Here is a 24,995-nt window from a genome sequence, read left to right as displayed (position 1 = left end):
TCTCTCTATACAAGGCATATAAGTTACATTAATAGAGCAAGTATGTGGTGAAAAAGAATCCTTGAAGAAAGGTTTTGAAAGAAAATTCTGGAAAGAAGTTCTTTTACCTTCAATGCTGAAAATCTGTTCTCCTAATGTCCCAGCCTTTTCTAGTAGAGCTGCTTCATCAGAGACATTGAAAAAATATCTTTCTGTTGGAATACTGGCAATTGCTTTAATTTCTTTTATTAAATTTTTAGTATCAAGGGCATTTCTGTTTAAGTAACCAAGAACCTTGGAAACAGAAGAAGAGGAGAAAAAACCATTAGTGCGGTGCCTCAATTTTCCCATCAGCACTTTCTAGCTATTTCTGAACACAATAGACCTTCTGGAGAAGTACATCATAATTTACTGGGACTGAAAATCAGCAAGAAGCAGATTAAGAATATTCTTTTATATTAAGTTATGAATGGCCAATAAGAAAGTGCAGTCTTGGGAAGTGATGTTATAAAGGAACATTTATCCATCAACTGAAAGACAAGTAAAAGGAAAAGCCACTTACTGCTATGCCAAACCTCAGTATGTTGTCATTGTTACATTGATCAATCACAGCTTTCAACATTGAACCATCATGGGATTCACCATCAGTCACAACCACCATCACTTTGGTAGCACCTGGTCGTCCACCAGCAGCTGCTGAATACGCGGAATCTCTGTGGTAGATAAAATTAAAGACTCACCACCAAAAGATAAAGTTATGAGGACCTCTGGTTCAAAATATAAATATGAAACTAAATTCTTTAGGCATAACCTATTGTGATTTAGAATTGCTCTTTCTATCAGTTCTGGTGACTTTTTAGCTACATTCTATTCATAGCTTATAGAGAAACATGAAAATATAAACATTGCTTGGCATTAAAAATAACTTCCATGATTTCCATGATATGTGTGTATGTATTTATATCAGGAAACCTTAGAATTATCTTCCGCTAAGAAAATTAAACTTACTACTACTAATCAACAGAACAAAGATATTCATTCCTGTCATAAATTTCACTATTGGACGTTCATTATTTTTTCAATAGTAAATTGTTTCTTTTTTTAAGTAATAAAGACACATAGTAAAAGAAATCCAAAGCATTTGGAAAGGCATGAAACAAAAATTTCACACCAAGCCACTATTCCAAAGGTAATCACTATTATTAGTTTATGTTTCCTTCTAGAAAATGATTCATCTAGAGATACATATGCAAAAGTTACTACTTAAACTTCTTATACAAATAGAGGGCATGTGCTATATAGCTGTTTTTCATTTTGATGGAGATCTTTCCATATAAGCCCATATAGAGCTCTCCTTTCACTAATGGCTGTGTGATTTTATTTGGAGGAAACATAGTTTATTTAACCAATTCCCCCATTATTATGAATTTAGGCCATTTTGAATTTTACAAATAATGCTGTAATGAATACCCTTGTGTATATATCTTGGCATAATTTTTCTTTTTTTTTTAAATTTTTTATTGAAGTATAGTTGATTTACAATGTGTTAGTTTCATGTGTACGGCAAAGTGACTCAGTTATACAGAGATTATATATATATGTCTGTGTGTGTATATATATATAGATATACACACACACACACACACACACACATATCTGTTCTTTTTCAGGTTCTTTTCTTTTTTAGGTTATTGTAAGATACTGAATATAGTTCCTTGTGCTATACAGTCAGTCCTCATTAGTTATCTATTTTATAATAGTATTGTGTACATGTTAATCCCAAACTCCTAATTTATCCCTCCCCATTACCCTTTCCTCTTGGTAACCGTAAGTTTGTTTTCTATGTCCAGAAGTCTGTTCTTGCTTTGTAAATAAGTTCATTTGTATCATTTTTTTAGATTCTACATACAAGCGATATCTTCTGATAGTTGTCTTTTTCTGTCTGATTTATTTTTCTTAGTATGATAATCTCTAGGTCTATCCATATTGCTGAAAATGGCATTATTTCATTCTTTTTTATGGCTGAGTAGCTAGCATTCCTTTGTGTGTGTGTGTGTGTGTGTGTATGTATGTATATACACACATACAAGATATATGTATCTTCTTTATCCAGTCATCTGTTGATGGACTTTTAGGTTGCTTCCATGTCTTGGCTATTGTAAATAGTGCTGCCATGAATACTGGGGTGCATGTATCTTCCCTAATTAGAGTTTTCTTTGGATATATTTGACATACTTTTTCAAATGTATCAGGATACAATCTTAGCAGTTAAATTACTTGGACAAAGGATTTACACATTTCAAATTTTGATAAATAATACTAAATTGCCCTTCAAAAATTCCACCAATTTATATTGCCATCAGTGTACAAAAATGGTTCTCCACCAACTTGCCTTAGTAATGAGGATTATTAACTTTTTAATGTGGGACACTCTTACATGTGAGAAATAATATATAATTGTTTTAATGTGCATTTTTTCATTTTGAGGTATAATAAGCATTTGTATATATTCATTAGCCATTTATATTTCTTTCTTAATGAACTCTTGATTTTTCCTTATCTTTGCCCATTTTTCTGTGTTTTTCATCATATTCCTGACCAGTAAGATTTCTGATAATAAAGAAAATTACCCTTTGTCAAATATATTGTAAACAATTTTGTCAGTTCTTTAATCATTTTTAAAATTTTAGTGATATTAATTCTGGACAGAAATTTTATGTTTTGATATAATCAAATCCACTAATTTTTCTGTGTGTCTTTCATATTTGACATGGTATTTTAAAAGGACCTCTTATCTCTAAGACTTATTTCTTTAATCCCCCAAGTTTTCTCATAATCCTTTAACAGTTCCATTTCCTTAGATTTCAAGTTTTGGTCAAGTTGAAATTTATTTTGATTCTAGCAGTGAGGCAAGGATTCAGCTTTTTTCTGTTTCTAGATTGTTAGCCAGTTGTTCAACGACATTTTTCTGTCTATTGGATTCTCTGGTTACACATTCTTTCTGGTATCATCATATAGGTTCCACCTACATGATGACAACTTAGTCAACATCTGTTTCCGTTCAGCCTTCCCATCTTCAAATTTATATATTCAATGCACTGAATATTTTCACCCGAATACGTAAGGAACACTTAAAAAACATTATTTTATTTCCTAAAGATTTTCAGTATTCTACATAACACAATACGAAATATAGAAAAATATTTCTTATTTCACAGCCAGACAAGTTTGAACTACAGTACTCACATCAAATTTTTGAGTGAATTATACTCTTTACAACATACAGTAGAACTCACGCGTGATTATAAGCTTGCTGAGGGTAGAAACTGGACCTCATTTAGTTTTGATTATCTGCAGGGCTTGGAAAATAGATTGTAACTGTAGGCACTCAATGAAATAAGATCAATAGAAATGGCAATATTTACTGAAAGAGTATTGGAAATCTATTTGATGTTGTAAAGAAACAGACCAAGAAGAACAAGAAAGGGAAATGGAGGAGGAGGAGCGTGGGGAAGGAAGGAGGAGAAAAAGTGAAAGAAATAGCAGTAATTCAATTCTGGAAGGTGTGACTAAGAAGTTAGGTGATTCTCCTAAGAATGGAATGATTCCTATTAGCTTGGGAAACAGTGGTAAGAGATATGATGGGGAGAAAACCAAAGTTTTGAAAAAATCATGAAAGCCATTCAAGTCCTGTTTTATCAGAAAGTGGCCAATCTCCTTGAGAAGGAAGTTCCTGAGAAGGTCCTCAGGCTCTTTCCAGGGAAAAAAGGCCACACCCACATTCCCTGCTAAAAATACAGGCCCTCTGCCATCTCTGACTCCTAGGAGGCCACTTTCTAAGTCAACTTAGTCTTCCCCTGAGTCTATTTTAGTGGACCAGGAAGGGTACTTTGCCTAATGGCAATTGGCCAACAGCCTATGAGATAGCTTGACCCCAAAGAACATCTTAATAAGGACAAAAAAGATTAACCAAACCAATCATATCTTTTCTTGTAGGAAATCTACTTTTGAGACACAGAAGGAGAGTCACCAGTTGATAGAAGCAGCAACTAGAATATAAACTGTCTTTAAAAAAAGAAAAGGGGTGGGGGGCCAGATATAATAGGAAATTCAGAAATAGAAATGACAGGATGTGGTGATTGACCAGATATGTGATCTAAGGAGGAACAGAAAAGGAAACCACCAAGTTTTTAGTCAGAATGACTGGGAAAAAAAGAAGACAAATGAATCAAAATGGCAAAGTCATGAGGAAGGGTAGGGAAAAGAATAAGTCAAGTTTAGGATGTACTGAATTTGATAAGTGAGCCAACATTCCAAATAAAGATATTCAGAGTCAGCTGGATGACTGTGTGAATCTGGGAGAGAGTCCAGGGCTGACAACACAGCAGCGGGGTGACCCACGCAGGGCTGATGCTTGTGCATCCATGAGAGTGGATACAAGGCCTAAGAGAAAAGGCTATTAAAAAAGAGGGTTGTTTAGTGAAGAAGAAGTAGAAAAAGCCAGTGAAGAGGAAAAATTGTTGACAAAAATTTGACAGGTTTTCTAGAAGTTTCTGGTGTCATGGCAACTGGGGTAGAAATAGCAATGTGTGCTCATTCTTGTCCAACATTCAGGGAAGCTAAAGAGGACGAGGCTTGAGGCGGGACCAGTGGGTCACTGGAGGAGTAAGAGGACCATGTTTACTTGGCAACAGAGCCATTATGTTTCAGGAAATGGAGGGAGAGAGTACAGACTCTTCTTTCAAGGAATTACGGTAGTGGAAGGAAGGAATGCACAGCTGGATGAAAAAGCGCAGGAAGTAGGTTCAAAGGAAGATGAACTCACTGTTCTCATTTTTTAACAGTAGGGGAGTGTTTAGCATTTTTGTAAAGATATCTGATTAAAACTTGAGTGAAGATGAAGGTCAGCAGTGCTGAGAAAATAGGGAAACTGAGCTAAGCATTAGGAGAATATTCCATAGTTGTGAAAGTCACACTGCCCCAGACTGTAATAAGTATAATTAGCTCTTCAATTCAACTCAAGGTCATTAACACTTCAGATACTATGGCCCTTCTTAATTTGTATGAAGTGCGCCATTAGCTCAAGTCATCCGTGGCCTTCAAAAATATTAGCAATGAATTGCAGATGGCTCCATCTCCTACTTAACCTAAGGTCTCTCAATTTCATTTTATTTACTTCATAGAAAATCTTTAAAAAATTGTGTAATAGCCTATAAAAATCCCAGAAAGCAAAGATTTAACAATTTAAATCTCAAAGTGTTCAAGTTACAGAATGTTTTAGACTTTTCTTCTTTATTAGTTCTGATTGAAGTGTGCATACCATGTATCTATTCTCCTTTGTCTTTCTTTTTTCTCACTTACAAGCACTTCTACTTTATCAAAATGCTGGCCTCTCAGTGCCGTAACTTACCTTGCGTATTGAATTGCTTTGAACGTATTTGTGAGGTCTCCGCCATACTGGGACGTCTGGGACGTTGCTCTAATCATTTCCGCTTTGGTTTTAAAAGTATTCAGATTAAACACAACTCTTGGATTATTGGCATATTGAATTAACCCCACCTTCAAGAGAAGAGATTATTACAGGGTTGTCATTAAGTTAGAAACCATTTCTGTTCAACCAATATAATGAAAATCAAAAGTGCATTGAGACATGGACTGATAGCTGAAGGGAGTCATTTCCAACTTTTTTCTTAAGAATAGCTATTTTCTTCCAGTGGAATGACTTCTTTGTCAGAGGCCATCAGTGCACAGCAGCCGCTCTTATCGATAAGCAAGATAATGGGGCTATCGTGTACCTTTTGTCATTCAAGAGTGATAGTCACAGATTTTTAAGCACTGCTGTAAGGCTGAATATCAGAATCAAGATCATAGCAGGAAGAGTCAAATGATATAAATAAATGTTCTAGTTACTAATCGATATAAAGATGTTAGTAATTATAAGCAATCATAGAAGATAACATCTCATCAATTGATGATAATTATATAATAAACAGAGAACTATAGCTGAATACAAGAAAAGCTGATATGCTAATCAACACAGTCAGTTTGGATGATTTCCTCTAATCTAGTGTGCTAGATTTCCTCTCGTCATAGACTTTAGGAAGAAAGCTCCTATATGTGCATTTGGGGCAGAAAATTTCTGGCCTTCAAGGAAAATGCCATTAGAAAGTCTTATGTGAGAAACCTGAGAGGCAGACCAACTTCTGAATAAGATGGTCAGGCACACACCCTAATCCTTTAGATCAACGTGGTCAAACACATTTGTTAATGTCCTGGTTCTCAGCACTGAGATCACCCTCCGTGCCTAGGATTTGGAGCTTCTAGAAAAAGAAGTGGTAATAAAGGGCTAGTGGTAAAAGGATCTCTAAAATAGAGGTCAGTATGTAAGGTGGAAAGGGCAAGGCCTGGATTTCTGAGTTCAACCAGCTACTTTTGCTAGGAAGGCAGTTAATGAGGCACTGGGAAAACGGCAAAAAAATATGATACTGGTGAACCCCTCATTTTAGGATAGGATGTAAGACCTGAGAGAGAGGAAAGGATCAAAAATAATTCAAAGGATTTCAAAGTCTAGGATGAGAGGAAGATGGTGGTGACCTCCTGACACAGCTCCAGGACTTCTGTGTGAGGAAGATGAAGTTGTGGAAGAAATTTTTTTTAAATGTGGTGTATTAGGACTCACAGAAAGGTCACATTCAGATCATAAGAAAGGATACTGAGTAAAACCACCTCCAGAAATGAAGAAGATGCATTGGGTTTGGGAGATAGATGAGAAAGGCTGGTAATATAAGAAGTCACTTTATGGAGGTAATCCATTCAGAGACAGAGAAAATAAGCAGATACACATGAAAACTCGTATGAAGGGCCCTACCAGTGATGCTCTCCAGAAAGCAGTGCTGTACCCAATCTTATTTAACAGAATTTTCTGGTTAAAACCCACAGTGAAACCTCTAAAGTTTTGGCAGACATGAATGTCCTCTTGGTATTAAAAAGCAATGTTAATGGGTAAAACATGTAACAGTATTTTATAATACTGTATAAGGAAGAAAAAAAGCAAATTTCAATACAGATAACTGCAAAGCTTTCAGGGAAAAGTGTTTCAACAATTGTTGGACCCTGGAGCATCAGATGCAACCCAAGAACTGGGGACTTTGTAAATGGTTCCCGTGCATATTGGTTTAATGTGCTGCTATAGCTGGAATGACCCAGGAAATGGCAGCTCCAACAAGAAAGACCAAAAACAAAACAAAACAAAACCCAAAACTTTAAAAATGCTATTCAGTTTTATAAAAGCATGACATTTCTGCTCCTGAGTTTTGGTTGCCTACCTCAGGAAGAGAGAAAACCAAATTAAAGGCCCCTTAAAACACAGAGAGCTATACAACATTATTGAAAAGACTTGTCCTGTGTAAAAAATGGAAGGCTAGACTAGAATGTGATAAAAGACTATAAAATACTAAATGGGAGAACTATGCTATGTATGAACTTATTTATAAAAACACCAGAATTCAAAGATAATTGTTTCACCAGTAAGGAGTAAATGAAAAAAATTCATTATTCGTCTGAATGTGTGTGAAAAAATACATATTGGATTTTAAAATGTATTGCTAAGTTCATGGATTAGAGGAGGAAAAAGTAAGCAACTAAAGAGGATTAAAATGCTGTATCACGTATCTGAGGCCTGTGTCTGAAACAGGAATCCAAGCTTCGACACCAGCCCTGGGCAAAGGCGTAGATAAGAGTAAATCAAAGCAGTGCAAGTTTCAATTAACTTTCAACATTACCATTAAACACATTTAATATGGGAATGGGACAAAGGCAAAGGTTAAGACCTCATACCTAATAATGTTTTCTCAGAAAGAAAGTCGTGGGTTCGTGTCTGTATGTCCATACCTGTGTCTTTGTGGGGCCTATATCCAGGCCTTGTACAAATTTTTCCAAAAAATTCTTTACTGCATCCCAGGGATAAATACTGTTTGATTCATCACATACAACCACAACATCTATGAAGGAAGGGCAGGCTACACAGGAGAAGATGAAAGAAACACATTTCCATTGGTAAGGCAAAATCACATCCACATAAAAATGAGACAAAGTAAGACAGGATGGCACCAGTTGATACAACTTTCCCGCTCCTTTAATGTAAGGCATTGCTCAGACCCTCTGCACATTCATGACTTACTCTGAATTGCAGGTGAAAAGCTGGTCAGGAGCTTAAAATCGGGACTGACGTCGGAACAAAGCCCAGTTGTGTAATACTGACTTCCACACTGCTGTGCCCACAGGGGACCACAGGTCTTAAAAGAAATGACAAAACACATGAAAAACCTTAACCCTCCACCTCGTGAAACTCTGAAATCATTTCCATTCTTTCAAAAGACACCCGGAATCAGACACTGGGAATCGTCAACTCTTGAGCCTAACAAGTCAACAGTGCCTTTGAGTGAAAGTGCCCTGGAACAAACAGAGGGGAGGGAGGAGTGCGCAGATGTGCTGTGCCCCAGGCAGGTGGCTCAGGACAGGGGCACTGGGGCTGCCAGCGGAGGGAGGAGCCCATCAGGTCACCCACCAAGCTGGAGAACAGGGGTGCTTTCCAGAGAACACCCAGGAGAAAAAAGCGTGCAAAGTTCATTTTTTGTCTCTTGGTTACCTGAGTCCCAGGTGCTTCCTCTATAAAATGAGGATAATCAGACCTCCTAACGTAAGGTTGTTGTGAAGATGAAATGAGTCTATAGATAGAAAATACTCAGAACAGTGCTGGGCAAATGGCAAGTGGTGCATCACTGTCAGCCAGCATTATTATCATTGTTAGTTCTCGGTCTCTAGGTCTCCTCTGGTCCCTTCCATTTATCCTGAATTTAGCAGAAACCATAAACCCTCAAGGGCCAGGCAGGAAACCTGGGAGACAGCTCGGGGCAGGAGGAGAACCACGGTCAATGAGGAGCTGGTGCCTCATGGGCAGGGCGGGCCACTGCGGCTCCTGCCCGCCGGCTAGGGTGAAACAGGCCCCGTGTTGCCAGATCTCCCAAATTCTCAAGGAGAATCAAACGGAAAATTTTGTGTGAAAATTTATAGTTGAAAAAACCTGAAATACTCTACGTGCTAAACAAACACAAAGAAGGTTCATGAACTGCCACTCTTTAATTTTGCAGTTACCAAAATATCTCTTTGAGGACTTCAGAACTGTCTATTCTCACTCCCTAGAACCTTCAGTCATCCAAGTTGGCACCTGCCTTCTTGCACACATAATCCTCCAGTTAATCCTGTCTCCGTTAACCCAGTCCCCCATTACCCCCTTTCAGCAGCCCTTGAATGCCGAGAGCTCCTGATGAAATCATGATGAAACCACGTGGGGAATATTAGATTAAATAATATTTAAATCATTAGATGTAAAAGGAGAAAAAAATGGGAGAGACAAGTTAAGTCATGGTCTCAAAAAAAATCTACAAAGTTTAACCTTATATAAAGCTATGGATCAATTATTAAAACTTAACCAAGAAGTGTGGACTTGCAGAAAGTGACTGGAAGAATAAAAGGGAATTTATCTGACCCAGTTTAATTGTTGGTCGCTCAAAGGAGAGGCAGCTGTGGTCATTTCATGCTCAATGAACAAAGCATAGTTTTTTCCCTTATAAAACTGGTTCATTTTGCCAATTAGGGGAAATTCATGATTGATGCCTTGGGTTAGTTTGCCAAATAACAGATACCAATTACTGATTCCTATACCCCCATCCCAAAGTTGGTTTTTGTTAATCATCTTGAAAAATAACAACACATGAAATATTCAAAAATATTTTTTTTTCCTTTTAAAAGCAATGGAAAACAGCATCAAGGAGTTGAAATTAGAATATGCCAACTGTCAATGCCAGAATAACATTCCTGCTTTAAGCCCAGAACTGAAGACTTTTAAAAAAAAAAAAAAAAAGAGTGATGATTGTCAGTCTTTTCCACAGAATTCTTAAGAGTATCTTAAGATTTTGACCTTTTAGGTATGGAAAGGAAACTTTGGCTTTTTTCTTTTTCCTTTCTTCTTTTCTCTCTCTCTCCTTCCCTTCCTTCTTTCTAACTTGCTACCTTGACTGTTAAATTAATCTCCCAAATTATCTTGCAATTTTATTTTTTAAGTAAAATTTATAAAATATTACATTTTATATAAAAGTATATAAAGTTACATATTAAAATTTGAAGTTACAGATTAAAAATTTTGAAACATATTCTGTAATCCCTATATCTCAGTATGTTTTTCTTTCTTAATTTATTCAACTTTAAAAACAAACAAATAAAAGACAAAAGCAGTCTTATGACAGACTTTGGAAGATCATAAACCTGGAAGGTTCATTGTAATATTCATTTATGCATTGATCTAACACATATTATAAGCGATACCTAATTTACCAAGGTACCAAAGTCTGTCTAATGTCTATCAGTAAAAATAGAATGACACTGTTCAGACTTGATTATATTTTAGAGTAATCCAGTTATACACATAGGCTTTTAAGTTAGCATATTGATGGTATAGATAGAATTAATATAAAGTTAAATTAAGCTAAGAGTATTTTAACAAGGCTGATCTACTAAATTATATATATATGAGCTGGTAGAAATGTCAAATGAGATTGGGTTTTTATTTGTCTTTAAACTTTTTTTTTTTGGTGTGTGATGGTTTTCATTTTTTGTACATAGTCACATCTTTTCAACAATTTTTTACATTGTTTTTTCTGCTAGTTCCAAGTTCAGAAATTCTTACTTCTTTCAAGAAACTTCTATTTTCTTCTAGCTTTTTATATTAACTCTTTGATTCACTTGAAAGTATATTTGGAAAGTATAGCTGGATATGCAATTAATTGTTCCCAGATCACTCAAATATGGCATCTTTTTACTGACTTGTGGTGACTTTTCACAGCATTCTAAAAAGTAAATGAGAGTAAACACTGACATGAAACAAGATGAGACCATACCCAGCCTTAAATATCAGATTAGCCAACGGTCATAGGAAATGATTAAAAACAAAAGTACTTTGTAGCTGTGAAACCGAGTTTCTGAATTAGCAATACCTGTCTTGAATGTTCCTACAGGAAGGAGAGAAATGAGAGCTAGAATTCTGCTGTTATCAACAAGTACAAAGCACATTTTCCAAGGGCAAAGAATCGTGTTCCTTTTGCTCCCTTTCCCCAAAATATTCTGTGGCAATGGTTTTGCTGAATATCTTAAGACATCTACACATTAGCATACTGTTAGTTCATGTTGGCTCTCTACCTGGCGTGATTTATCCCAAATCAAGCTTGAACATGTAAACCTTAAGATTTGGTTTGAAGAGGGGGAAAAGGGTGGGAAGGGATAAATTGGGAGTTTGAGCATTGCAGATACTAACTAGATAGATAGATAGATAGATAGATAGATAGATAGATAGATAGATAGATAGATATAGATATACAAATTTATTCTGTACAGCACAGGGAACTATAGGCAATACCTTGTGGTAGCCTATAATGAAAAGAATGTGAAAATGAATATATGCATGTTCATGTATGACTGAAACAGTATGCTGTACACCAGAAACTGACACAACATTGTAAACTGACAATACTTCAAAAAAACTTAAAAGAAAAGAAATGAAACTGTCAGATAGCTTACTATGTGAAATTTAAACCAATTATATATGGGTAGCTAAAATAAATAGCAAGTAGTTCTCATGGGGAAAAATTTTGGTTTGATAGGATTGATGGTGAGAAGACACTGACTTCATACTCTGAGAGGCATGAGAATTTGAAAAGTAAACACTCACAAGAAATCCTCTGGTTCCCATGTTCCTTGTCAGTGTCAAGCCAAGGCTCATGTTGGTTTTCATCTCAGTAACATTGGAAATGCTTGTGGAACCTTTCAAAGGGGAGAAAATTTTAAAAAGTGATTAAATCCTCATCATTGATTTGAAGCTGTTTTTTTTAAAAAAAAAAAAAAACAGGTACATTCACATTGACATATAGCATTGAATTTAGTGCGTGTGGTATATAATCAAGTGGAGGGATATGAGATGCTTTCAGTGCTCACTGAATTAAATGCATGCGGCTGCAGAACGTACGATACTAGGGATTGGGGTCTACAAAGGTCATGATGGTTCTAACTAGTGCTTTATTCTGGATCAGAAAAAAATATCCTCAAAGTGTTATCAAAGAATGCCATATAGTAGAATCTGGCTCAAAGCAACAGTGAGTGAATGTTAAAAGGAAATGACAACACCAGTATGTAAAATAATAGATAATCTCTCCCACTGAACTAGGGTGTTATCTACTGTATCTGTTCTTGAGCTATTGAAATTTGAAATTCTTCTCAATAATATTATTTACTCTTATCTTCTAATCTCTGCCAAGGTATACACATAGAAAAATTATGCTATTTATGTATATGTATACATACATAAATTATGCTAAACTATCTGCTGATATACACACATAAAATTTCTAAAAATGATACAAATATATATTTTGGGCTGAGTACTCAAAAGCCTTAAATAGTTTATCCCCATTTCCCAGGATAACCATGTTACAACTTCATCCTTCTTCTCAAGCCTCTGACTCAAGCCAGATCCCATCACTGTCTGTGAATAACCTGTCCACTGCACAGAAGAGAATCACACTCGAAGGGTCATCTCAACTTCTCTCATCTTTACCTAAAGGTCCTCCTAGAAGTCCTACTTCTTCTCTTTCCTTTGTGTTTCAGAGAAGGGAGCATTATTCCTAAGACTCATTTTCCTAGGTACCAGAGATGTTAATCCCATCTAGTTAACTCTATTCTTGACCAAAAGTCACTTCCTTCTCATTGCCTCCTTCCAGTCTCCCTACAAATAGATCATCCCCTTTTTATTAAAAATTTTTTTTCTCTTTAAGCTGCTATCCCATCAAACTATTTTCCCAATTCTTCTCCACTCCTTAACTTCCTGAAATGGAGGTCTAATTTCACTTTTTCACTACTCACTGCTCCTTAATTTCTTGTAATCTGTTTTCTCCTCTCAGCACTACTGGATTTATATTGTAGGAAAGAAAACTACAAAATACAGTCTGCTGGAGTGCAGAAAGAAAATAACAGAGCTTCTATGTGTACGCTTTTATTTTGTTAAGTTTATTTTTATTTAGGAATTGTTCTAAAATATATTTTATAAATAAAAAATAAAACATATAAAGGTGAGTGTTCCAAAGTCAGAGGTTATGATATGCTATATTAGGGGTGATATAATAAAACTTTTGAACTATATAATAAAACTTTTGAACACTGACCCGTAATGTATATTTTTATTATTTTTAGAAATTGTATGTATATATACATGAGCAGATACTTTAGCATAATGTACATTTACATACATGTACATAAATAGCATAATTTCATGTATATGTATATATGTGTAAATATTTGTATACATGTATTATATGCATATAGTGAGTGTTCCAAATGTTTGGAGAGCACGGATCTATATCACCCACAACCTTAAATAAGTCAGTGATCTGTACTTAGTCCTCAAACTCTTCAACCTCTGTAGCATTTGACACCACTGATATTCCAACCACTCCACTGAAAATGTTTATTAAGCTCCTACCATATGCCAGAAATTATGCTAGAAATTAGGTATACAGAGATGTGTGAGAAGCACTCCTGCTCTTGTTTCTAAGTCCTCATGAGTATTTTTGATTCTCTTCTTTCCCTTGATCCCCATAACAGTGTATTTTCCTGATTCATGCCTTAATTCTTCAAAACTCTGATTCCTTAGTACAGGGTATTTGAGGAGAATGATAATCAAACTGAGTAACTTTTTACTTGTATCAGAAAATATTGCTTTGAAATATGCCTCATGTAACTTTCTAGTCTTGTACCTTAATAACTTTTTTTCAGTAATAGAAGGCATCTGAGATATGGATAATTAAAACAGCAAATCCAAAAAATTACAAATAATTCCAAATTGGGATTGTTATTTCATTAGAATGTATCATTCAGATGTGACCAGAAACACAGAGTGTTCCTCAGCACTTCCAAAATCAGCCCTTGTACTGAAATTTCTATACTTCATGGTTTGTTTTGAGGAGGGAGAGAAGTATGGATAGCTTCAGGTTTCTGTAGGTAATCAGCAAAATAATCCTAAATGTTGATGGAAGGTGGTCTACAGTCCGGGGGTGGATGGTCCAGGAAGCAATATGTTTCCCATGCATCTTATCTTATCGGGTCATCAATCTGTGTTGGAGATTTGGGTATAATTGGGCCCCATATGACTACAGAAATAAAGGTGAAAAAAAGCTGTCTATATTTCTTTAAGACAAAACTATCATTGGTTTTGTTGTTTTTCAATTGGATATATAACAAATGAGATTTTGTTATTTGTTAAAAAAATCACATTGCTAATTATAACTTACTTTGCAAATTCAGTTTTTCACATGTAGCAGTGGACAGATCAACAGGGCATTTATACACATCTCCCATTCGGTTCTCAGGAAAACCACTCCAAGGTGAACCAACCAGTAACCTAGAAATAGGGATTTTTTTTTCGCATTAGACATAAAATGTATGCTATAGTTTTTTTAAAGATAAAAGTGACCATAAAACAATAAAAAAAACCCCACACATTTAATTTCAATTTTTAATAAATGAACAGTTTATATCTGTTCAGCTATAACTTGCCCTTTCTTTTTCTCTCAGCTAATCAAGCTCTTTAATGAATGTCTGCAGTACAGCTGTCTTGCCACACCTGGGAGGTCTCTAAAGCAGCGCTGTCCAACAGAAGTAGAATGCAGGCCACAATTGTGAGCCACATGTGTAGTTTTACGCTTTCAATAGCCACATCAATAAAATTAAAAAGCAAAGGTAAAACTAAAATAATATATATTATTTAACTCACTAAATCCAAACTAGCATGCAATCAACATTAAAATGATTAATGAGCTATTTGATGTTCTTTTTTTCCATACTGTTTTTGAAATTCAGTGTGTACTTCATACTTTGAGCACACATCGACATGGACAAGTAACATTTTAAGTGCTCAGTAGCCACATGTGGCTAGTGGCTACAATATTGGTCAGCATAGCTCTAAAGAATGAAACGATATTAAAACCTCGAGCAAAAACTAACATTTGTTGAGTGCTTGCTATGCCCTAAGCACTTTCATATTCTATTTAGGGAGCAGATGGGTTATCTAAGTGGCTTTCTGTTTACTGTCTATACAAAGGAATCCTCAGCAAAAATACAGAGCAAGAGTACTGTGGGGCTCTCCTTGTATGTATCGTGTTTAGGGCCAGAATACAGAATGCAGAGGTCAGAGACGGGTCCCAACACCTTCCCTTTGGTTAGTTTCACATCCTACAGAGCATTTCTAATTAGATACTGTGTGTTTCCCTGTAGTACCACTCACAGGACATTTCTGGCCACAGAAGAATGGACAGAGTCCATGAAACAATCTAATCTTTAGAAACTCCAGCAGGTTAACTTACTCAGCAGCATCCAGTGACCAAGGAGGCATATCTGATTCAACGTTTTTCCCTTGTCAAAGCTGGGAAGGATTAGATTATCAATCAATGAAACTTTAACTCTTTCATTAGCCTTCTGTCTAAATATTTTATAATTATTGATTAACATGTGCTCAATTAAGTGCTAGAGTGGATAAAAAGTCCAAGGCACATTTCTGTCTACTAAATGTAGCAAAACTATTTAAAATACATGACAAATAAAATAATAATCATCCAAATGAATGGGAAGAAGCAAATAAGTTCCCCTTCTTGGAAAAACATTAAAATGGTCAGAGAAAGCAAAAATAGGCATCGAAGGATGAGGCTGGTAGCCAACATTCTTATCACAGGGAACAGCATGAAGAATTATGGGAAGAGGGAAAAAAAATTATTTTGAAAGAGAGTTAATGATTCAGTAATAATCTTCTCCCCGTATTCATCTTATACAATTATTCTCAAACTAATATTTTGTAGAGCATTCTAGAATACTTTCAATCAATTAACTTTGATTAAGCTTAGAGTTGAAAGATTTTTGTCTCCTTATGAGCAGTTACTTTAGCATAATTTACCTATTAAAATATTGCCTGTAGAAACCATCAACAACAACAAAAAGACAACCCACTGGATGGGAGAACATATTTACAAATGATAAGACTGATAAGGGGTTAATATACAAAATACATAAACAACTCACACAACACAACATCAAAAAAAAAAAAAATCCCAATCAAAAACTAGGCAGAAGACCTGAATAGACATTTTTCCAAAGAAGACATACAGATGGCCAACAGGCACATGAAAAGATGCTCAACATTGTTAATCATCAGAGAAATGCAAAATAAAACCACAGTGAGATGTCACTTCACACCTGTCAGAATAAACTATCATCAAAAAGACCACAAATAACAAATGTTGGTGAGGATGTGGAGAAAAAGGAATCCTCATACACTGTTGGCAGGAATGTAAATTGGTGCAGCCACTACAGAAAACAGTATGAAGCTTTCTCAAAAAACTAAAAATAGAACTACAATATGACCCAGTAATTCCACTCCTAGGTATTTATCCTAAAAAACCAAAAATGCTAGTTTGAAAAGATACATGTCCCTCAATGTTCATAGCAGCATTATTTACAATTGCCAAGGTACAGAAGCAACCGAAGTGTCCAACAACAGATGAATGGATAAAGAAGATTTGGTATATGTATACAATGGAATACTACTTTAGCCATAAAAAGAATGAAATTTTGCCATTTGCAACAACGGGGATGAACTTGGAGAAAGACCAGCACTGAATGATAACACTTAAATGTGAAATCTAAAAATATAAAACAAACTAGTGAATATTAAAAAAAAAAAAAAGCAGACTCATAGACATAGAAAGCAAACCAGTGGTTACTAGTAGGGAAAGGGAAGAAGGGAGGGGCAATACAGGAGTAGAGGATTAAGAGGTACAAACTACTAGGCAGAAAATAAATAAGCTATAAGGATATATAGTACAATACATGAAATATAGCTAATGTTTTATAATAACTGTAAATGGAATATAACATTTAAAAATTGTGAACCAGTATGTTGTACACCTGAAACTTATCTAACTATATCTTAATAAAAAAGTAATACACCAAAAAAAAAATGCCTATAGACTAGACAGGAATACAGGAATATCAGACATATAGGTTAAGGTTTTTGGAAAAAAAATCTAATATTGGCCTTAGTAAGTCTGAATATTTGCTTTAATGGAGAGAGAGAATCAAGGAACAGGATTTGAAGTGTGTATTTTAAATTTTTCCAATTCATGACAACTCAGAGAAAATTAGGAAAATTATGACAACTCTGAATTGTAAAAACTATCTTCCAGCAGTTGATTTTTTCTATTTGTACATGTCCTTGGTCTTTATTCCATAGTGGGACTACACAGACCACCTCTGAATTGTATATGCAGGGCGTATCTTAAAATGCAAGAAAGAAAGAGAGAGATGTCTGGCTCTTGCTTATTTCTTCAACCCTGTTTTTTCCCCATGTACTTTCCTGAAACTCTGTATCAGTCATTGAACTCAGCTCTTCCACCAGATCAGTCTTTTACTTCTCAACCTCCACCTGTTCCCTGCCTGGCAAAGTTCTGCTCATTAGTGAGGTCTCCCATTAGACAACCACCTCCTCCAGGAAGTCTCCTGGTTCTTCCAAATCTGAGCCAAGGTGGATTTCCTGAGTGCTCTGAGCTTTCCCTGTCCCAGTTTTCATCACATTACTCTGTGAGCACCTGCCTTCTGACCAACTCCCCCACCAGAGAGGAACCGCCCACAGGGACTAGGAGTTGTGCCTACAGCACTGAGTGACCACTTGTTGAACAAATGAATGAAAAAGCAAGTGAACAAATGAATGGATGATTCTATATTATTATTTAAGAGAATTCTCTTGGTTGAGAAAAAATGGAGAAGAAATATTTTAATTCTGTTTTTTATTGAGGAGCATTTCTTTTTTTGTCCAAGTTAGAGTTAAAAAAAAAAACAAAAACAAAAAAAGAGGTGAAAAACCTCAACCAGATTGTGAGGAAAACATCATACTGTTACTGTCCTATCAGCTGTTACTGATTCAGTCTCCATATATCTGTGATGCATCCAACTTGTGTTTTTATTTTTTTAAATGAAAGCTGACTGAGGAGTCTGCAGGGAACAAAAATAGCCCCTTCTAGCAAGAAACTATAATAGGAAGTGTGGCTTTGCCCCTTTACATGCTGGGAAGACATTAATGACAGCAAATCTCACAACAGCAGGTACTGAGTGTGAGGCTTTCTGAACATTATTAATTTCATGTGCAGAACAAGTCTGAGATTGTTTTATCTCCATTTTACAGAAGGAACTACTGAGACCCAGGGAGATTTACATGTTTACATGGGTCAGGAGAGCCAAGGATAACTGATTCTGACACTGAAGCTCCTAACCCTTTGGCTATTTATTCTCTTTCCTCCAGAAGCAAGGTCTGGCAAAGGGCCCAGTTGGGAGAACTATTTCAACAGATGGGTTGGGCTTTAGAATCATCAAGGAGTAGAACCCGGAGCCTGAGGGTCAGGCCACACCTACTGAGGTGGGGTGGGGTGGAACAGGGGACGGGACGTGTGCGCGGGCCTTGGCTGTAAGGTTTACAATCCGGTAAGAACAGGGTATGTTCAGGTGGTCCCAACTGTAGTCATTTGAGTGGCTTCTATGGTGCACACGTCCCAGCCATCCCCACCGCATTCCAAAGAAACACACTGAGGAACAGAAGTTAAATATTTCTCATCTACAGTGTAAGCATCCTGTTCTCAGAGCCTCCAGCAGTAAAGCCGCACCACTACATCCCTGTTTTCTCAGTGAGAAAGTCAAAAGGCTACTTGCTGTTTCCTGTTGACTAAGCATTCCACGGACACCCGCCCTCTCACCTCCTCCCACTTCATCTCACAATTCAGGATTTGATCACCTGGAACCTCAGGAGGGGTTACCTGACTATAGCCGTGAGAGTTATTGCCCCCCCACATCAATCAGACAGGAAGAAAGGAAAGTTGTGTGCCACTAAACAAGAAGGATGCGAAAGTACTTGAGATTCTCTCAAAGCATATATTGACATCTCTTAGCGGGACTGCACCATCTTAACACACAACAATAGAAGCCGGTGGAAAACTAGACCGTTTTGGTGACTGCTGAAGAACAGCAAGGCTGCCCTCATCCTAGATGACTCATTCTTTAAATACAGTGAACCACATTAGCAATTAGTAAGTCACAGGTCATACTCGTCACTACAGAGAGTATTCCCAAAACCATTGCCCACCTCCTTTATTGGCAACATTTTCAGTAGATTCTCCTCCTCCCTTGCACCCATAGGTCTCAGTGAAGTCCTTGTTCCTGACAACTCATCCTCATAAGGAGAGGCTATGACATCACCTGTGGCTACTCCGAGGGAATTGGGACATTCTTAAATTAATCAGACAGGAAGCTGAGGGAGGCAGGTATATTTATCTATAAAATTTTATGTAATCAGCTGTGGCAGGAAGAAACATGCCAGGAGAGAATGTTGTAAAGGTGGGGAACAGGATACATTAGTGGGTCAACCCTGCTGAAGACGGCAAAGTCTCTTTGAAGTAAGGGATTTAATTTAATCACAGCCAGACAAAGAGCTGCATGAACAGTCGTGTGTGCTGATTCTAAAAACAAAACAAAAATCCCAAGATATAAACTTCTCTTTTCCTACACTGAAACTGGGAATTCTTCCAAGACTACTTAAAATAACACTTACTGTTCAATTTTCTTGTGGGAAAATAGTGATTATATAGACTTCCAAAACATAGCCAATTTGCCCACCTCCAGTGGAATTCAAAATACTTTGTTTAGTTAGTAAACAGTATTTATGGTGGCGTAGGTAGTTTTAAACCCGCAATCCAGGGACTGTTATAAATATCTTCCTTTGGTCTAAACACTTTGAGTGGTCCTTCCATACTGGAGATTTTTCTAGAGATTATTGACAGAGGTGTACTTAAAATACTAGGGCAAAACTTGTTTTATTTGATTCAATAAATGGTTCTTGAGCGCCTATGGGGCCGACATGTTGCACAACTCTGGGGGCACTATTCCCACATGAATGGCGTGCCTGGGCCTTGTGCAGTATACAACTTGTGAGACTGTATATGGTGGCCAGGCCAGCTATGTGCCAGACTCAGTTCTAGGCACTGGGAATATATTGGTAAATAAGTCAGCCAAAATTTTATGGCCTCATCAAGTTTCCATTCTAGTGGGAAAAGACAGACAATACATTTAATAAGTAGGTAAAACATATGGTGATGGTAAGCAGTGCTTTGTGGGAAAATGAGCAGGACAGAGTTAGGAGTATGGGATGGAGGGTGTTGTAATATTTATCAGGATGACTAGGAGGCTTCAATGAGAAGGTGATGTTTAAGTAAAGACTTGAAGGAAGGAAAAAAGTAAACCCTAAGACTCTGGTGGATGACTAGTCCTGGCTCTGGGAACAGCAAGTGCAAAAGCCCTGTGGCTGCACCAGAATGCATGAGGGGGGACATGGTAGGAGATGAGGTCATACTGGTAATGGGCCCAGATCATGGAGAGACTTCTATGACACCGTAAGGACTGTGCTTTCCTCTTGAGTGAAATGAGAGAGCTACTGGAGGGTTTTGAGCAGAGTAGTGATGTGATCTAACATATTTTAGAAGGGTTTTGAAGGCTTCTCTCTTGAGGATGATTGCATTGGGGTAAAGGTGAAGCACTTAGAAGGCACCTGCGATAATGCAGGTGAGAGGTGATGCCGGGCTCCTACGGTGCAGGCAGAAGGGAAGGAGGTGACGAGTGTCCTTATTTTAGATGTATTTTGAAGACATGGCCAGCACGATTCCTTGAGAGGTTAGTTTTTAAAGAAAAAAGATCAAGAATGTGTATGTATATGGGACATTGTGCTGTACACCAGAAATTGACACATTATAATTGACTGTATTTCAATAAAAAAAAAAAAAAAGGTCAAGAATGACCCCCAAGATTTCTGGCTAGAACTGAAAGCAACCATGTGGCCTTCGTCACATTAGGGGAATATAGTCAAGTAGAGCAAGATTTTGAGGGAAGGGAAGCTCGGGAGTTTAGGCGGAGGTATTTGTCAGTCTGAGATGTCCATCAGACATCCAAGGGGATATTCTGTTTGAGATCAGAAGTTTGTTATATATAATACTCACATTACGGTGAGAAACTTAAAAGCCTACAGTTTATAAATACTGTTCCCTATATGGTTTAGTTCCAGGCCACGTCAACACAAGGAGTCTGCTGAATTCTGTACGGCTCCCTGCTTGCAACGTTAACAGGAGCTTCTGATGGGAAAAATTCACCCATAAAGGCTTCACATCTCTAGGAAGGTATAAGACAGGTAGGAGAGTTCATTTTTAGCCTGTGGTTGGGAAACGTTGCTATTATAAATGGAATAAACTCCTTGGCATATGTTGAAAGGCAATTTTAGTATCCCCGCTTCATTATGCTGCCTCAGACCACTTTGGCTGCCAGATCGCTTCCTCAAACAGTGGGATGGTTGAACCCTCAAGGTCTTTCATTCAGTTCCCTGATGCAGAGTCCACCAAGCTCATTACATGAAACATCTTAAGCCTATTGTTCTGTCTCATAAAATCCTTGGAAATTAGCTTTTGCACTAGAAGCAAACGAATCAATACAAACTGATTCTATTAGGTTGCCTCACCCAACATGTAGTTTTCCTGAAGTTAAATTCAAGAGCCAAAACATTCAATTTAAAGCCTTGTGATGATAAAAATTCCACATTCTTATGCGCCAGCAAGGATGGAAGGAATGCTTTTAAGACCACACATTTTTATAAATCAAAGCCCATGAGACAGTACCTTTTAACTATGTGCTTTGACAGATGGTTAATAATGATTAAAAGTTGGAAAAGCAACAATATTTGTAAACTGCTTTACAGTTTATAAGGCACATCTATGTGCATTATATTCTTTGATCCTTATAGATAGATACCCGGTGAGGTCAAATGTTATAACTATTCTTGTTTTCATATAAAGAAACTGAGTCTAAGTGTCTAGTTGGCAACCATGCTTATACCTGCACCTATGTCCTTTCATTCCAAATCTCCAATTCTCTCCACCATAGGAAATTGAGTAAGAACTCCTCTAGAGGAGAGGGTACTCACTGTGGCCCCATCACACGGGCCCAGAGCAACTTAGCAAATAGTCTCCACCCTTGCCACTTAGCATTCTCTGGACCCTTCTTCAGATGGAGTTAGATGGATGGGAAAGTTTCAGGTAATCAACCACCAGGAAGGTGTATGTGGGCGTGTGTGAGTCCCATTCACTATCATGAATGAACACATTCTAAAAACAGACATATAGGCATTAACACAGAGGAAAGCTTAAAATCAGGAGACTAGCTGGTGAAGCATGGAGGATTTTCACAGACCACTGGAGGTCTCCAGATATTCTGGGGCAGCAGATCTATCCCACATGCAAGTCACAGAAGGTGGTACGTGTGTGTGTCCCTGTGTTTGTGGGCATACACACAAATCTGTGACCAGAGCCAGGGAAGGGAGAAGTCAGTCAGAGTAAGGGATATTTAAAGTGACTTTTCTGCTATAGATTTTTATTTATGATAGATAACACAAACCATTAAAAAAAATTTTAGCCATAAAGATTATTTTAACTTAGTGGCAAAAAAATGAACTATGGTGAGATAAACATAGGTGAATCAACACTAGAGGGGTTCATGGGGTTATCAAGTAGGTACTTGGTTCCCTATTTATCCCACCCCTACTGTTAGTCAAGGGAAAGGCATTGATAGGAAACCCGCCACTCTGCACACCTATATTGATAGTGTTGAGTAATGGTTTGAGTACATGACAACAGCATAATAAATATTTATAAAAATAGTAACAATAAGTTTTTCAAACTTAAAAGTGCAAGAATATATTACAGTCAGACTTCTAATGCCTTTGCAGAATCAAAAATACAACTAAGTTACAAGTTGGTGAAAACAACTAAAATGTAATGGAAAAACAAAAAGGAATATATATGTCATGAATTTACAATAAAAGCAAACCTTGTGAATAAACAAAGCATGCTAAATGACACTGCCAGGAAAACCTAATGGCAAGAGATTTTATCTGGGGAAAGAGACATAATATTTAAAGGCCATATAATGAAAGACAAAGATTATTTTTGTAAAGGGATCAGAACAGCATTCCTGACCAAGAAGAAGAAATGGAATAAAGCTAATCCAATATGCATGGAAGCTAATCCCTGGCAGATGAGAAATGGCTGAGGCAGTGGTGGAGAGAGGTGGGGAGGAAGGAATTATTAAAAATCCAGGTTTTCTTCCTGTATATTTTTACACAGCGCTAATAACAGCACCTCATATATGCACAGTAGTTTAGTCTTTGAAGTGCTTGACTTTTATTCTCTCACAAGGTGCCCAGAACTTCTGCCCTGGTGGGGATGGCATTGTCTTTGTGCTCCAGAGAGGTTTTGTGATTTTTCCCCAGGTCACCCAGCTAAGTGGTGGGGAAGCTGAGGGCAAAACCCTTGTGCTCTGGCTCTTGACTTATATGACAAATCCCTGATTATGAGAGAATAAAAAGACAGATGGGAACCATCATCCCTGCCCAGGCAACACTTTTAACAGAATTTTTCATTCAAAATGCTGAATGAAGTTTATCTTACTTTATAAAGTTTATATGAAAATGTTATTTACATATTATTCATAAATGCCAATTACATTCTGCTACTTTCCTCCTTTGATACTTATAAAAATTCATCCACAGGGTACACTTTATCTCCATTTTGCATTAAGCTACCCTATGCATATTACTTCTTAGCTCTGTAAAGTTAGGCAAACTAAACTTTTTAAGTCTTACTCTTCTCTTCTCATTTGTAAAATTGGTAATAATTTCACAAAGCTTTTAGAATCATCCTGAGTATTATGTGTTTGGCAAAGAATGAGTATTCAGCAAATACCGGTGTTGATGTTGCCAGTGTACTGTATGACATCATCTCTGATGTCTGCTGTACAGTTGAATGTTTCTTCATTATTTACCTAAAATTTTCTTACAGAGCTATTTCTTACAATCTGTCATATTTATAACACACAAAAGCTTTCCTAAATGCTTCTTAATTAAAAAGTAAAAACTATAATATAAGCTCATATATAGATGGAAGTTTTTGGGGGGCCATGACACATGTTCATTTTATTTCTCCTGTTAAGGAACAAGCATGCAGTGGCCCTCACCAGAACAAGGAAATACATTACTGTAACTGGAAATACCCCCGATTCCCAGACAGTCCTCGTCACACAAGTGATTGCAGTCTTCTAAGGTTTTTGAGTCATATAATGAGCTCAGATCATTCTTCAGACAGGCCGTCAGATTAGACAAACAGAAACAGTGTGTACCACTGCAAGCTTTCAGGAAATGACTTTAAACATATCACAATCCTTTGTGTAACTGTTTGTGATAAGGATTGCATCACCTACATTTGAACATCCTGTGTATAAAATGAAGACTCCAAAATGGGATGACCTTTTGCCCACACTGAAGGGAGAAGAGACCACAATCTTACTTACAGACAGAGGGGAGCTCCAGGGCTCTACTTGGAAGGTAATTGCTTTTAAAATTACCCAACTCATTTGAGACTGTTAAAAAGGTTCATGAATTCTCAAAGCCATATCACCACTGTTTCTAGAGTGAAAGTCTACAGAGTAATAAAAGTGTAATAAATGAAACTAGCAAAGGAGTTGAGATTATTTTGTTAAAATCTTGTAGATCCCAATGCAAAATATCCCCCTGCAAATGCTTAGCAATATGGGACATATGGAATAGCTAAAGTTGACTTTAAAAACAGCAGAGTGTGATTTAAGAAAACTTAGACTAGAGCCTTCAGCGAGTTGTCAGAAGGAAAGAAAGGGCTGAGAGATGGAGTCGGGGCTCAACAAGACAGACTGTAAAGAAAATCAAAGTATGCAGAGGAAAACACTACCAAAACAGCAGCTTCAGAACAAGC

The 24,995-nt window shown here is 36.9% G+C and overlaps 1 protein-coding gene across 1 annotated transcript in view; it reads right to left on the bottom strand.

The window, feature by feature from the left end:
- ITGA2 (integrin subunit alpha 2) overlaps positions 1-24,995 on the bottom strand; it is a 95,418-nt gene that overhangs the window by 42,388 nt on the left and 28,035 nt on the right. Inside the window, exons 3-9 of the mRNA XM_006185917.3 lie at positions 14,373-14,482; positions 11,762-11,853; positions 8,159-8,273; positions 7,870-7,997; positions 5,390-5,538; positions 542-692; positions 108-273 (exon numbers count right to left, since the gene is read on the bottom strand). Coding sequence (XP_006185979.2) covers positions 108-273; positions 542-692; positions 5,390-5,538; positions 7,870-7,997; positions 8,159-8,273; positions 11,762-11,853; positions 14,373-14,482 — 911 coding nt within the window. The remainder of the gene's footprint in view (positions 1-107; positions 274-541; positions 693-5,389; positions 5,539-7,869; positions 7,998-8,158; positions 8,274-11,761; positions 11,854-14,372; positions 14,483-24,995) is intronic.

The sequence above is a fragment of the Camelus ferus genome, chromosome 3 (genome assembly GCF_009834535.1).
Source record: "Camelus ferus isolate YT-003-E chromosome 3, BCGSAC_Cfer_1.0, whole genome shotgun sequence".
In the NCBI taxonomy this organism is placed as follows: Eukaryota; Metazoa; Chordata; class Mammalia; order Artiodactyla; family Camelidae; genus Camelus; species Camelus ferus.
Note: the sequence above shows the minus strand (reverse complement) of the source record. Positions and strands in the feature narration are given on the sequence as shown.